Here is a 14,736-nt window from a genome sequence, read left to right as displayed (position 1 = left end):
TACATGCATTCCCTTTCAACCTTTGATTAAAAAAAAAAATCTATAAATTCCCTAAAATTATGCCAATATCCTTCATGCTTAATTCTCATTTATTCAAGCTCTATTTTCTACCTTGTTCAAGCAGGCTAAAGAATTCCCTTGCTTGGCATGCTTCATTTAGTTAATCACTAATGCGACCATCCCTGAACCAATTGCTTTTAACCCGGTCTGATAAACTCGAGTTTGTTACATAAAGACTTTACCGGTAATTAAGACTTTTGAAAGCTAGAAGCGGGTCCAAACGAAGAAGATCCAAGGGGTATCGCTTGAAATTGAAAAATCAGAATTTGTAACCGAAGCGGTCGCAAAATTTGCATTACCGGATTAAACTGATGCTCGCTGTTCCATTTTAACTTGTGATTTAGATGAAGTTTGAACATTAGCAGAACCTGGTGGCCGTCCTGGACCCCTTCGCTTCTTCGTCTCTGTCTTTACGTGTTGCATACCTTGACTCAGGCCTATCGGTGGAATAATAACCGGTAATGGCACAGGTGGCTTATCACCACAATATGCACTCTTTGGTGGTTCTGGAAACTTAACTGTCTCCTGCCGCGGTGGCAACCCAATTCGTTGTCGTGGCTTTACCAATGGGCTAGCTAATGTTATGGTGCCAACAATACTTCGAAAAACTTCTTCTGCTGATCTCAGCCCAGACAAATATGCGCCGTGAACCGTTGCAGGATGAGTCCTCGACGTTGCTTCACCAGCAAAAAAAAGATTGTTATCATAAGTAGCAGCTGCTAACCGATCATAATCCTCGCCAGACGCGCTTGGCCCAACGTAGGAATAAGAGCCTCTGCTAAATGGATCCAAATGCCAGCAAGTTACTATTGTTTCTGTCGGATGTGGTATATTAATTGATGGATGCATTCGCGAAAGAACATTAGTCGCTTCCTGAATCAAACCCTCATCCGGCTGAGCTGATTCGTACGCAGCGGCTCCTGCCATTAAAGCGACTTTTTTTATCTAATCAGCCCCTAATTCCTTAAAACTCCACATACTATCTTACCTAAACAATATTTTCCAACGACCCTCGTAACATTCCAAAACATATAAAACCGGCCTCTTACCGTACCATATGTCGACTGATCGAAAGGATCACCGCCTTTGTTATCTCTAGCGACGCCAACCAAATCCTTTTCGTTATCCCAAAAGCACTCATCATATGCCAAGATGACCTTGTTTAATACTCCAAATCCAAGATTCTCGATACTTTTCTTTTTCTGTTCGGGAAGTTCGGGATCAAATTTTACGTTCCCATGTTTCAGTACGCCCAACGGCAGAGTACAAACAACTCTGTCTGCAGGTAATCGCTCACCAGACTCAAGCGTAATAGTAAATCGTTTTCTATCATCAGGCCTTGCAGAATCATACTTCACCTCAGTGACATTGCTTTTAAACCTGACGTTTAACTTCGTAGGAAACAAATAGAGAGCACGAGGCACTTGAATATATCCACCATCCATTAGCATGCTGTGTTTGCCAGAAAACTCATTACCGTCATCTTGGTCCCAAGATCCCAAACTTAAATTATCGACAAGAGTCGCATTTGCATATTCTAAATTAGCATAATGCCAATTAAGCAATCGAATATCTTGGGGCGTAAGATCTACGAGCTCTCGAACCAAATCAAGTTGGGCGTTCAGGGTCTTGCCAAGTGTTGAATTATTTTCAGGACATGGTTTAACGACAGACGAAGAATTGACTTTTGGTGTCCTCGATACTTCAAACCCCATCTCCTCTAATTTCTGCTCTAGCGAGACCTTTGCAACTCTACTTAATGGTTTCTCTGCTATGTGCAAGTTATGACCGTCTTCATCGGGTGGCCTTTCATATTCTGGAATAACAACTAAATTTTCTTCCATTTTTGCAATTGTCCGACCTCCGTCTCCAGTTGGATCTTTACCCGCCATCACCAACGAAAAATCACCCTCGACTGAATGAAGTGGTTTTGAGGGCGTACGATAAATTGAGACTCGATCAAGCATATCGTTAAAAAGTGCCTCAGTACGACGATCAAGAGACTCTGATACAGTGCTGCCAATAGCTTCGTCATACAAAACCCCGGCATCTCGTAATTCATGGCATCGTATGCCAAGCTGTTTCTTAGCAATAACCGCCAAAGGATTTCCGTTGCCAAAACCAGTCACTATTTGGCCTCCGAGATCAACTCTATGCTTATTGGCTAAATCAGGTCTATCAGGGTTACCCAATGAAGCCGAATATACCCTGCCACCTATTCTCTTCCGTCCTTCTAGCACAATGATCTCCGGTGGAGCTTCATAACCAGACAAGAAATCATCGTATTGCTTAAATAACCCATCTAGCTGTCTGGCACACCCAAGACCCGACATGCCGGCTCCAATAACTACTATTCTCAACCTTGGTCTTCGAGCTTCTGAAAGTGTTAACTGATAAGGAAAATTATTCCGACACTTGGGGATATCAATGACGCCAAAATTTATATAGCCATGACGAACTAAAAATTCAAACGCCGCCTCAGCTAAACCAAAGTACCTAAGATCACGGCTACATCCTGCTGCTTCTGCACGAGTCACACTGACATGGTGATTCATTCTCCAAAGTCGCAAAATACCGTTGCGTATATTTAGGTATGTCGTCACATGCAAGTGATTGATATCATTTTTCAGTATTGCATACTCGAGCGGATGCAGCGCAAAGGGAGCGAGCCTTGAAGCTATTGCAGCAGCAATTCCTTCTTGAGCATATACTGCGGGGCTAATATCACTGGGAATCGATGACTTGGCATAGTATTCTAGGCGATTATATGGAACGGTAGTAACTAATGCCGGAATATCACCCAAAGATGCAATATATTCACTTCTCGTCATTGGTGGATCGACATGATCATTCTCCTCAATCATATTAGCTAAAAGTGCCTCTCGCTCGGGTTGGGTTAGCGAAGGATATTTCTCCAGAATTTTGCTGTCATCCAGTTTAGCCAAAGCCATGTGAAAGCTTTGTGCATTAAAGGAATTGTGGCTTAATGATGTAGCTGTGCTTGTCCCTCTTCCTCTTCCTCTTCCACGCCCCCTTCCTCGCCCTCGTCCAATGCCTGCCCGATTAGCATCACTCCCCTTAACCGAAACTTGTTTAACCCCAGATGGAGTGTCACTTGTTGAGTCCTGATCTAATTTTTTTGCATCAACCTCGGACTGAATAGATGATTTCAATGTCAACAAATTTGATTCCTTTTGTAAAGAAGGAACAAATTCACTTGTTTCAGACATATGTTTAATTTTTTTGCGCGGTGGCTCTAAAACGTGCGATCGAATCGGTGTAGATGCAATAGAAGGGTGAGTTTGTTGCGCCATCGGTGTAGTTAAAAACGGAGATTCTGATTTTTCTGCTTTCTGGAGAATTTCAGTGCCAGGAGTCTTTTGAGGTCGCTGATTTGGCTGTTGTGATGAAGGAGAAAATGTATTTTGATTGAAAATAAGCGTATGCTTTTGACTTGAATTATTATTTAATGCCCACTGCTGTGGCGCCGGGTTTTCACGCTGTTTAGAAGTAAAATTACCAATAGAAGTAACAGGAGATTCCGGGTCACCGTTTTGCTGTCGTAACTGTTGATGCCGCTGTTGCGTTGTAGCGGCTTGATGCAGTTGCTGATAAGAATGCTGAGCATACTGAGAGTGATTTTGATTATATATGGGTTGTGTATTTGATTGCTGAAGAGATTGTTGAGGTCGATGATGCTGAGACTGAGGCTGATGTTCTAGTTGTTGCTGCAATTGTGCCGGTGCTTGTGGCTGTTGTTGAGAGCTGAACCCGTATGGTGGCTGACCGTTTGATGACCGATGATTTGGTAGATTAGAAGAGATACTTTGATCATATTGATATTGAACAAATTGTGGTCGATGTTGCGGTCCGTACGAATTTTCATATGCACCAAAGTTGCCAGTTTGTTGCTCATACTCATTGCTCTTGTTACTGATAGGAACTTGACCAGCAGAGTATGGTGCAGATCGATTATGCGCTGGAATAACTTGTGAGGCAGAATTATCAGAGTTGCCAGATTGATGGAGTTGATTCTGCTGGCCTTGTTGTTGGCTCCAAGCTAATGCTTCTCGTTGAGATTCCAAAAACTGTGCCCATATTGCTTGATCTTGTTCATTGTTTCCAGTATTTTGATTTTGCAAGGAATATTGGCCTGAATTAATTCCAAGCGATGCATTGGCGAGTGCATTCAGGTCTGACTCAAATTGGTCTTGACTTTGTCGAGTCTTGGCATTCCTCTCTACACCAGGGGCAGTGTTATTGACAAATGATTGATTATTGTAAATTCCTTGTCCATAAAATTTGTTGTAAGTATCGAATTGGCCTGGTTGACCTTGTGATTGTGATTGTGATTGTGATTGTGGTTGTGGTTGTGGTTGTGGTTGTGGTTGTTGCTGTAGCAGTTGATGTTGCTGTTGCTGTTGCTGTTGATTTTGCTGCTGATATTGATTTGTCATATTTGGCTTACTTTTGGCTACATAGTCCTGTTGATAGTATTCACCAGAACCAGACATTACCCTCTGGCCAGCTTCATACTGTGACTCATTTTGCGCCATAGCCTATCGTGTGCGGTATCTGCTGAAAACAACTGCTGTTATTATTTGTTCAATTTCCAACTTTTTACCACTCAATCCCGATCAAACTCCATGGCAAGCAGCAGACACTTACCAATACCCATAAATAATTATAACATCATTCATACAACGCACTCATGTCAATTTACTATATTGATCTGTGAATCTGCCTATTATCTTGCCCTTGTTTAGATATAAATTTATATATCAGTGGAGAACGTGCTTGACTCACGTGCGAGCATTATCCAGGAAAGGGTTGGGGTAGTTTTGAAAAGTAACAAAATCGCTTATATAATATATCACCTAATCACATTTTAACTAAGTTAGCTTAGTTAGTTACAACTGCTGAAATGAGCTTTTTTGTACAGTATTTACATCGTTTTTAAAGAAGTTTAAGTGTTTTATAAAATTTATGTCATAATACGTCGACTTCACATTTTAGCAATGCTAAATGGCTATATGTATTTTACAATAGCTATACATAGTACTGGCGATTTTCCGGTGCGTTTATACGTTTCGCAGCGCTTATACAGAGTAACGTAATAAGCATCTTGACCGAAGGACAGACAAAGTCGCATTGTGTGTTGCGTGCGATTGGACAAGGGTGTAGAAAATACGCATGAGGGCGATCGGGATCAACAAATCGATACAAAGAAATTGCTTAAGCTGAGCGCTTCTCGTCATCACATGCGCTGCGCGAGCGTGCCGTGAATTTTTTTGGTTACAGTGTACAAGGACAACCTCCGGCATTTATGTAAAACAACTAATCAATTATTTTTGAATATCAGAAATATTCTACAAACTCAGCCATTTCTGGTTAACGAGGTAGCTTTTATTTAACAAAGTTTGGGGGTACTTTATTTATACCGCAACTTAATTTGTTTAATCGATTTAAGTGGAATGATTGGACGTAAAATGTGTAGCTCTCATCCAGTTAATTCGTGATCATCCCGGTTGAGCTCAGCATGTGCCGGTGCCAGTCGGCTTTCCCCGCCCCAGTAACAAGCTTTTCAAAGTCCTGATAGTCAATTGTTAATATAAAATTCATCTGATATCCCGTTAATAATTCTTTTGTGTATACTCGAACTGTTATATTTATTTCATTATAATTCGCTGCTTGCACTTCGTCCCCTAAATTACAATGTCATCTAAAGCTGTTCCACTTTCCATTAGTACTAAAAACATTAAGGCAACTTTTAGGCAAAATAAAACCATATCGTCGGCTACAGATGATGTAAATAATTTGGCTTTTTTTGAATATTTTTTTGCAAAGTATTAATACTATTCTGTTAGATTCTCAAAGCCCAAGGACTTTCGTGGGCAGTCCGCACTGCGTTGACATATGCAAATATCACATTGAAGGCCAAGTTATACACAGAAGATGACATTGAGCATTATGACGTTGATCAGATTATCACTGGTGGGATTTCATCTGAAGAACGAAGAATACTAGATGGCGTTGAACGAGAAAAATTGAATGCAGTTTTTGGGCCTGTTGTTAGCTATGCCAATCGATTGACTCTGGAAGAAGTCGGGAAAATTCATGAGTTTCTATCTAAGGGTTGGGATGAAAGTACGCAAGAAAATGGCGTAATCTTTGCTTTTGCTCGGGGTGATCCTAGCAAGAAAAATGGGTATGAGTGGGAGAGTTACCAGGCAATTGGGTTTGCTGAGATTGTCATCGACGAAGACGGAAACAAGGAACGTAAATATGTGTCTCGTCTTTATTTTACATCTCCAAGTTTAAATGAGCCATTGCTAAAGACATTAGTGTATGATTTTGAACGTGAAGGGATTTAGTAAATTGGAAAACAGGTATAACTGTACAGTTGTATTTTATTTTACTGGAATCGCACATTTTGGAATTTCACATTTTTTTATCGTATATATTACGTCTTGACCACGTAGTAGAATCAAAAAGCTATATACAAATTTATTTATCGCTCAGTAGTATAACGTATAAGTTATGCAGGAAAAGGAGAACACATTCACCTTTGTGTCAAACTTCTTTCTCAGCCGCAATTTGTCGAAAAAAAAAGATTTCCTTGTTTTCGAACGTATTATAAATATAGCATACATGAAACAAGCAAATTTTAAATATGCATTATTCATCGTTACTTGAATAAATTACAAAGTTCGAGCAAGGGCAATTTAAGACCAAACTAGTTATGCTTGCCGCATCAGTTAAACGTCAGCTACCCCCTGCAGGACTCGTGAACATGCAACAAACGTCTACAAAAGCAAAGATAATAAGTTTGGAATCTCACATGCAGAATTTATCATCTTATGAGGCTGACTACTACAAAGTCCAATATATAACAAATTTCAATGCTACTAAGGACAAACCTAGCTTCACTCTATTCATTGTTGATTGGTCTACATAATCAACGACAACTATATTTGTATAATCATAAGTATTTTCAAGACAGCTTAGACTTTGATAAGTCTTCGCATGTTGAGCGATCAATGCAGAAATCATATTTTGCAAACAGTCCTGAACATCATTATCTGCGTGCTGTGCGCAAAAAAAAATAATTAGATGTGTGCTCAATTATGGCACCAATGGCCCTGTGGCTTTCGGTCAACGTAAGACTATTCTTTATGCACTGAATATAGTAGTTATGACTGACAAGTATAGATTTAGGATATATAGATGTGTAAACTATCAGCATGGACTACCGTGCGGAGGAACATTTGATACTATCGAATATCGATCCGACCTTTGTCCCAGACATATTATTCAACATCAATCAACTTTCCATGTGTGAGTTCAGAAGTCGTTTGTTAGGCCAATAAAATCATGCCGAGCACACCGCCTGTTTATATGGCTGAGCAAAAGATCAAAAGAAAGCTGAAAAGCAACAAAACAGCGCTCCAAGGAAAATTACTTTATAGACTTCAAGGCGTGTATTTATGTACTATAAACTAATTATATTTTGACAGACCTTTATAATTTACTGTATATTTGACATGATGAGTACAAGAAAGTGAGTAGTTAGTACTACAACTTATTATGGAACAAATTAAACCCGGGTAACCAACTAAACTTAAATCTTTCAAAACCTTAAAAAAATTTTGGAAGTTACTGAACAATCTTGGTGATTGCCAGCGAAATCAGGACAGGCAAAACACAAAATAAAATTTTAGAGCCCAGATTATTGTGCTATACGATAATATAATCTGGTTTTTTTGTGGTTTGAGAGGGCTGAACTATTAATATCACAATACTTTAAATAGTTGGAAAGCAACGTATGATTTCTTCAACAGCGTGGGTTCCTAAGGGGTATGCTGCGGAATATCCAGAGGCGTACGATCTAGATGATTCAGAGATTAGCCGTATATCACAGTTGGCACAATTAAGATTAGATGATGCACTGGAAGATCTTGAGGATGCTGAACAAAACGACCAAAACGAGGAAACCGAACAAAATGAATCCGAAGATTCGGAAGCGGGCGACAATGAAAAGTTTGTCGTCGATGAACAGGGCGATAATGAAATGAAAGACACGACTGGATCTGGCATTGGGTACGTAAATTTGAATTTGTGAGTTTGCTACAAGAGCAATTGTTAATTTTTTTTAAATTATTAGAAGTGGCGCAGGCAATGATGATGACTTGAAAGAATATGACCTCGAAAACTACGATGCCGAGCCAACAGCGGAAGCTGGAAACTTAAGCATTTTTTCAAATATTAAGTCGTTGTCTTATTATAAATCAAATGATGAAGATCCGTACATTGTCCTTCCAAAGGGCGAAAATAGCAAAGACGACTTGGACGACGATGAACGTGAAGAACTTCAGATTTTGAATACTGATAATCTTCTTCTAGCTGTTTCTACTGAAGATGAACTATCGGAGCTCAATGTTTATGTTTATGAAGAACAAGAAGGAAATTTATACATTCATCACGATATTTTACTTCCCTCTTTCCCACTCTGTGTCGAATGGTTAGATGTCAGGGTTGGCCGCACCCGCACGGAGGAGAATCAGAACGGCAGCTTTGTCGCTGTTGGAACGTTTGAACCCGATATTGAAATATGGAATTTAGATGTCTTGGATCAGGCCTTTCCAGATGCGGTTCTCGGCAACTCTGCAAGGGAAAATCAAGCTGAGCCAGCTCGAGAGGCCCAAGACAAAAAGAAGAAGAAAAAGAAGAAAATACAAAAAATTGCAAACGACGCGTACCATGTTGACGCGGTACTTTCCTTGGCTGCTAATCGTCAGCACAGAAACTTGCTTGCTTCAGCGTCTGCAGACAAGACTGTAAAGTTGTGGGATATCAATACGTTGACATGCGCCCGAAGTTACTCATTTCATTCGGACAAGGTTTGCTCACTGTCATGGCATCCGGAGGAGAGCACGATAATTTTGACTGGGTCTTACGATCGCACGGTTATTGCCACTGACATGCGTGCACCGGACGTTAGTAACAGAAGGTGGGGAGTTGATAGCGATGTCGAATCAGTCAAGTGGAATTCCGCAGATGCCAATTATTTCTTTGTTTCTACTGAAGGCGGTCGTGTGCACTACTTTGATGCTCGGAATGCACCTTCATCTCCGGAGAAATCAAAGCCGATTTGGACATTGCAAGCTCACGACTCGGAAGTGTCGGTTTTGGAAGTAAATAACTACGTGAAAGGTCTCATTGCCACTGGTTCGACCGATAAGCAAGTAAAACTGTGGGACGTGAGTGGAAATAAGCCTTCTCTGATTGCAAGCCGAGATCTTGGCGTCGGTAAGGTGTTTACCGCATCATGGTTGCCTGACAAGCATTCTGCTCGCACTTTAGCTGTCGGTGGTAGTCAGGGCGTTGTTAAGATTTGGGATGCGGCGAGTAACCGCGAGATTAGTGGGTATTCCAACTCACAGGACATTGATGAAGAGGAGGATGATGAATTGTAAAGAAATCTTGTATAGTTAATTTTTAAATAAAAGTTTTCGTTTTGGGATTGCATAGAGAAATGCATTATAGATTTTAAAACAATTTTGTTTCGAATGAAACTTTTAATTATGATTACAAACTATTGGCAATGTCTAGTTTAATGTAAATACTACAATCTTAAACGTTCAAAGTCTTATTAAATAAAAATACTATTTTATAAAGGCACATATGATTTTGAGCATGGAAAATATAAACACACTTTTTAAGTCCACCGATACCACACCATAAATATAATGACATAATTTAGACCTTGAAACCACGGGAACGACGACGACCACGAGCCTGTTCAAACTTGCGTCCGGTGGAAAGGATCTTGGGGACCTTGTGCTTGTGGGGGCCGAAACCGAAGCTCTTGACTTCCTTTCTGGCGTTCTTGGGTCCTCTGAGAAGAAGGGTGTTCTGGCCAGATGGAGCACGGGTGGCAAGCTGATCAAGAGTGATGATCTCACCGCCAGCCTTCAAGATTCTCTCTCTGGCACCGGCGGTGACACGGAGGGCAGCAACGGTGGCCTTGGGGAACTCACCAACAACGCGGTTGTCGTCGGTGACGGTGCCAACAACAACAATGATCTTGTTCTCGTTAACCTTCTCGCTCAATGCCTTGGAAATACGGGCAATGGAAACTGGGGGTCTGTTGGCCTTGCTAAGAAAGAGTCTTCTGAGGATGATCTGGTTGAACTTCGCATCAGTCCGACCTGTGATAAATTGAAGTTAGCACTTTAGTACCACCTTGTGAGTCCAGCCGTGAAAAAAAAAAATTACACGAACAAAACTACTGCAGATCAACTTGCACGATTCTCTGCCATGAGAACACCAACAAGGATCTACAATTTTGTTTGAACAATGTAACCTTCCCACGAAACTCGAAAAAACCACCATCATTCAATATCACTTACGGGCCAAGAATCTGTAGAGCTTGACCAACAACTTCAAGTAAACGTTGTCGGAGGCGGGAGCAGCACGGTGGCTGCTCTTAACATGCTGCTTCTTTGTCGAATCGATACCCATTGTGGCGTGTTGCTGAACTGACTGGACCGACTGTGTTGGCTAGGGGTGTTAAACTACTCGAGCGTTGCGACGACGAGCGCCAGTATTTTTGCGTCGTGGTTTGCTCAAGGGGGTACGCGCGCTAACTGCGGCCGCTGCTCGTACCCGCGTAAATGAAAAATATTTCGCAGTCACACTGCTCGCCGTAGCCCTAAATAGATTTGGGAGCGCCGCTGCTAGGGTTGCTTAGTCAGTCGCGTGTACGTTATGTATGTATTGGTTATAGTGTTCTTCATGGCTTGTATTCTCGGTTTTTTTGGACATTTGCAATTGGTGTGAAATCTTTAGCAAGAATTGAATAAAAACTATATTTTTTTTTCAGCAGCAGTGCGCAGGTCGCAAATGAGCATGAAGTCGCTGTCATGGCGACTGCCCCAAATCAGATCGCGATTCAACTTGGTAAATAGTAATTCTAGCGTTTTGACCGAATCGTAATACCCTGATACCACCAGAGAGCAACCCATATTATTGTTTCCATAGCAACAAATATCAAATATAATTGTTGTTGTTTTTTTACCCCCGGTTCGTTATTGACAATATGGAACGGGCATGCTTGACATGCCCGAACGGACGACACTGGACATGGCTACAACAACGTTCACAATCACGATTGTCACGGCTACATCTTTTTCAGCTCCAAGAAAGCATGGATCAGCATCACCAGGAGCGTTTGGACCTGGACTGATTGTCTTGTTTGCCTTTTTACTGATGTGCATTATTGTGGGCGGTTTCTTCTTGTTTCAAAGGAGAGGCGTGACCACGACTGACGATGACTGGCATGAGCAAACATTAAGCGTCAGGTCATGTTGGACAAATTTGATGCAGAAATGGGGTGCATGTCAAAATTCGTTCAATTCGGTTTCTGAATATGAGACCGCAGATGAGCGTTCAGTCACAAGAGTGGACGCGTTTGAAAATAATTTGGAAATGTTTGAAGTTCAATCGAATTATCAAGTTGATAGTGAAAAAGATGGTTTCAGGTCTGCCAGTGACATTGATCAATTACAAGAAAGGCATATCACAGAGGTTCCCAAGTTGTCATTAGCGCTAGCTTCGTCAGTAAGGAGCACGGGCAAGCGTGCATCGTTACCTTTCGAGCCTGCTCCTTTTCCGCCGCCACATTTGGAATCTTTTTTAGTTTCAAATTATCGTGATACTTCAAGGGCCTATTCACCGACTTCTGTATGCAGTTCAGAATCATATCCGCTTACTTTTGATAGCAGTGATTATGATGACAGTTCAATGCGAAGTCGCACATGCGAAGGATTTTATAATAGGCAGGGTTTGCCTGACCAGTATTTTTGTAAAGATGGACAGTTATATGCGTATAGTGTGGTGAACTCAAATTACGGTGAATACTTACACTACGGTCGTCCTCAGGTTCAATACCATGGTTAATAAAGATTTATTATCTTGTCTTTCTTTTTTTTTTTTTTTTTTTTTTTTTGCAAACTCATTCTTCTTCATCCGAATCTTCAGGATCAGGAAACCATCCTTGCTCTGCAAGATTGCCAACTCTTCCCCCTTGTTGCCTTACTCGATCATCAATCAACGTTACGCCCTCATCTTCTAATCTTGCCCGTTGTGCGCTCATCTGACGTGGTGTTCGTAATGCGATCCTGCCATCAAAAGCTACCACCCTCCACCACGGCACATTCTGATTATTGAATTGTTTTGTGATCGAATCCGTTTCGTCGTTATCGTTCCCAGTCCCCGGTTCTTCGTTTTCTCGCCCGCCTGCGTCCTTTAGGTATTTCAAGGCCGCACCAACTTGTCTAGAATTTGCCGGAGCACCAATTATTTTTGCAATGTAACCTTTTATTTAAGAAACCCAAACCAATTTATTTATTCATTTTTGATTAGAACACCGCCTCAGTTGGATTTCGTAAATTTGTAACTTGCCATATGTGGTAACTTTGCCATAAGGAATTTGCTGAATGGCTTCATAAGTTGCTATGTAAAACACCTCTGCCTCATCTTTAATCCTCTTCCTAGTCCGAACATTTTGCATTTTTCGTACACAGTAACCTGTCACAGATCTACTCGTGTAATGTCCCAATCCATGCTCAGGAGAATATCAGCAATCAGGCCGAAATCGTGCGCAAACCCTTTCCCAGTCGACAAAAGCGGCAATCCATATTTAAAGTGGAATATCGGTCATCACTATCGGAACCACGCGTTGCCAAACCAAGAAAGCAAGAAGAGTCAACCATTGCCATATCTACACATATCCCAAAACTCTAGATGTCAATTCAGAAGAGACCGTTTTGTGAGAAGTGATAATTTATTTTTAGGCAGCACATCTAGTCTTTTTTTTTTGCCGCTGGCAAGATCCATTTCGGGCCGAATTACACTCTTTTGCAAATTTGGTATTTACCCAATTGTTGAAGTCATTGAGCATTTGGCTTATCAAACTGGTTAAACCAATTTTTTTTTTGGTCCACAGTTACCTGCAGGTTTGTGTTCTGTTTATATCCTAAGAATAAGCGCATCGAAATTAGTGGGCTTTTAACAAATAAATATTAATATTGACAAAATTCAGAATTTAGATTGAATGTATTATTAATGGAGATGAATACAAGTACTTTATTATTTACACCTAGTTCTACTAGTTCTGGTGGTGGCACGAGTAGTAGTATTGGCTTGGAATATCAGTCCTTAATTGAGTCATTACCGGTTCAACTCCAACAACGATTAGAAGAGCGGCGGCAAAAAATTGTTCAAGAGGTTGAAGCCTTTAAAGAACTCAAGCAACGCGAACTTGAAAATTTCCAGAATGAACTATTTCGAACGCATGCAAGGGACCAGCAACGGAAACAGCAACGGGCTGCTTCGTCAGCGGCCAAAAGCAAGGCGAACTTGCAAGCAATCAAGTTGAAAAGCAGTTTAAAAAGTGGTGGTGGTGAAGGTGGTAATAATAATAATAATAGGATCAAGCGGGTAAGGAATGTTGGCGACAAGAAAAGAGTCACGTTTGCTTTGGGTAAGGATTTGCCTCCTGTGAGTCCCCGGGATGATGTGGAAGTAATTGAGGCTCAACCAGAGGCTGTAAAAACGGAAAGCGATTATTTCCGATTACCTACTCGGTTATCGAACTTGCATGTCACAGGAAATGGCGGGGTTGTGGAACAGGCAGATGGTCATGCGAACGATGACAGTCCTAGAAACGAAGCACCACATACACCGGATGACGTTGTCATGACGACCGTGCCAGCACATGATGAACACCCGAGTGCAACAATAACGTACGGCGGACCAATTTTTACCACGCCGGCTCCGGCATCACTAAATTCCTGGAACCAGCGGTCATTTTCGACAACCATCCCGAAAGAGAACCTGGATTTGGATTCTGACGATGTGTTTGCGCTAGATGAAACATTACATGCGACCTCGTTTCATGAAACACCTATCACTTTTAAAAGAAGCCCGTTGCAAAGGGTTTCTTCGTTTACGGATTCGTTTAATTCATCGGCCAACTCGTTTCAGCGGTTACCGGTATCGCGCTACAAGTTTCAGCATCATGATGATGATGATCATGACGATGACGATGGCTTGGTCCCGGTTGAATCCAAATGGATGGGTAATCAGGCAACATTTCATGGGCCGACACAGTCAAACGTTTTGGCAGTCCCGGTTAAACAAGGCAGTGATTCAAACGCGTCATCGTTTGAAAACGACGTTGCCGGTGATACTGGTGGTTCGAATTTCGGATCCAGCTTGCCGATTGAGATTGAGATTCAACCTTCATCACTTCGCAGGTCGTCATTTGCAAGTCGGTCAATTTATGATGATACTACCGAAATGGGACTCTCAGGTTCAGTTTTGGGTGAAGACGAGGAATCTCAACTTGAAAAGATCAAAAATTTTGAAAATCCAAGGCGCTTGAGCTTCTCTGATCGAATAATATGGGAAGAACATGTTGGATCAGTAGTTGATCGATAAAATCACAGTCACTTGTAATTATATATATATATTATTCTTGTATTATTTGGTTGGTGTTTTTTTTTTTTTAAGCTTACATTTGTCTTTTTTTTGACTTGTTTTTGTTTTTGGTTCCAAGTTTTTTTTTTTTTTTTGGTATTTTGTAGTTTTGGTGAGTGTACATGGTTAGAA

The 14,736-nt window shown here is 41.1% G+C and overlaps 7 protein-coding genes across 7 annotated transcripts; 4 read left to right on the top strand and 3 right to left on the bottom strand.

Annotated features, from left to right (window-relative positions):
* Positions 1–363: 363 nt before the first annotated feature.
* V1514DRAFT_321251 (flavin-containing amine oxidoreductase-domain containing protein) lies at positions 364–4,616 on the bottom strand (the record flags this gene model as incomplete). Its single annotated transcript, XM_066926042.1, has 2 exons — positions 364–995; positions 1,049–4,616. 2 exons carry the CDS (start codon positions 4,614–4,616, stop codon positions 364–366), a joined length of 4,200 nt encoding a protein of 1,399 aa, XP_066782166.1.
* A 964-nt stretch (positions 4,617–5,580) lies between these two features.
* On the top strand, positions 5,581–6,618 carry V1514DRAFT_130427 (uncharacterized protein). Its single transcript, XM_066924448.1, has 2 exons — positions 5,581–5,868; positions 5,928–6,618. The coding sequence occupies exons 1-2, from the start codon at positions 5,776–5,778 to the stop codon at positions 6,432–6,434; spliced, it is 600 nt and encodes a 199-aa protein (XP_066782165.1). The 5' UTR covers positions 5,581–5,775; the 3' UTR covers positions 6,435–6,618.
* Positions 6,619–7,746: 1,128 nt separating this feature from the next.
* V1514DRAFT_363970 (WD40-repeat-containing domain protein) lies at positions 7,747–9,663 on the top strand. The gene is made up of 2 exons (XM_066929771.1): positions 7,747–8,160; positions 8,225–9,663. The coding sequence occupies exons 1-2, from the start codon at positions 7,886–7,888 to the stop codon at positions 9,534–9,536; spliced, it is 1,587 nt and encodes a 528-aa protein (XP_066782164.1). The 5' UTR covers positions 7,747–7,885; the 3' UTR covers positions 9,537–9,663.
* Positions 9,664–9,693: 30 nt separating this feature from the next.
* V1514DRAFT_334366 (60S ribosomal protein eL18) lies at positions 9,694–10,623 on the bottom strand. Its single transcript, XM_066928212.1, has 2 exons — positions 10,473–10,623; positions 9,694–10,271 (listed from the first exon to the last, which is right to left on the bottom strand). The coding sequence occupies exons 1-2, from the start codon at positions 10,582–10,584 to the stop codon at positions 9,820–9,822; spliced, it is 564 nt and encodes a 187-aa protein (XP_066782163.1). The 5' UTR covers positions 10,585–10,623; the 3' UTR covers positions 9,694–9,819.
* Positions 10,624–10,869: 246 nt separating this feature from the next.
* Positions 10,870–12,039, top strand: V1514DRAFT_334365 (uncharacterized protein). The gene has a single exon (XM_066928211.1). It carries the CDS (start codon positions 11,173–11,175, stop codon positions 12,019–12,021), a length of 849 nt encoding a protein of 282 aa, XP_066782162.1. The 5' UTR covers positions 10,870–11,172; the 3' UTR covers positions 12,022–12,039.
* Positions 12,040–12,051: 12 nt separating this feature from the next.
* On the bottom strand, positions 12,052–12,705 carry V1514DRAFT_334364 (uncharacterized protein). The gene is made up of 2 exons (XM_066928210.1): positions 12,526–12,705; positions 12,052–12,438 (listed from the first exon to the last, which is right to left on the bottom strand). The coding sequence occupies exons 1-2, from the start codon at positions 12,632–12,634 to the stop codon at positions 12,077–12,079; spliced, it is 471 nt and encodes a 156-aa protein (XP_066782161.1). The 5' UTR covers positions 12,635–12,705; the 3' UTR covers positions 12,052–12,076.
* Positions 12,706–12,792: 87 nt separating this feature from the next.
* Positions 12,793–14,731, top strand: V1514DRAFT_368852 (uncharacterized protein). The gene is made up of 2 exons (XM_066929922.1): positions 12,793–13,079; positions 13,166–14,731. Exon 2 carries the CDS (start codon positions 13,189–13,191, stop codon positions 14,563–14,565), a length of 1,377 nt encoding a protein of 458 aa, XP_066782160.1. The 5' UTR covers positions 12,793–13,079; positions 13,166–13,188; the 3' UTR covers positions 14,566–14,731.
* The last annotated feature ends 5 nt before the right edge of the window (positions 14,732–14,736 follow it).

The sequence above is a fragment of the Lipomyces japonicus genome (genome assembly GCF_038497905.1).
Source record: "Lipomyces japonicus strain CBS 7319 unplaced genomic scaffold V1514scaffold_33, whole genome shotgun sequence".
In the NCBI taxonomy this organism is placed as follows: domain Eukaryota; kingdom Fungi; phylum Ascomycota; class Lipomycetes; order Lipomycetales; family Lipomycetaceae; genus Lipomyces; species Lipomyces japonicus.
The sequence above is the reverse complement of the archived record's forward strand: the minus strand, read 5'-3'. Positions and strand labels throughout refer to the sequence as shown.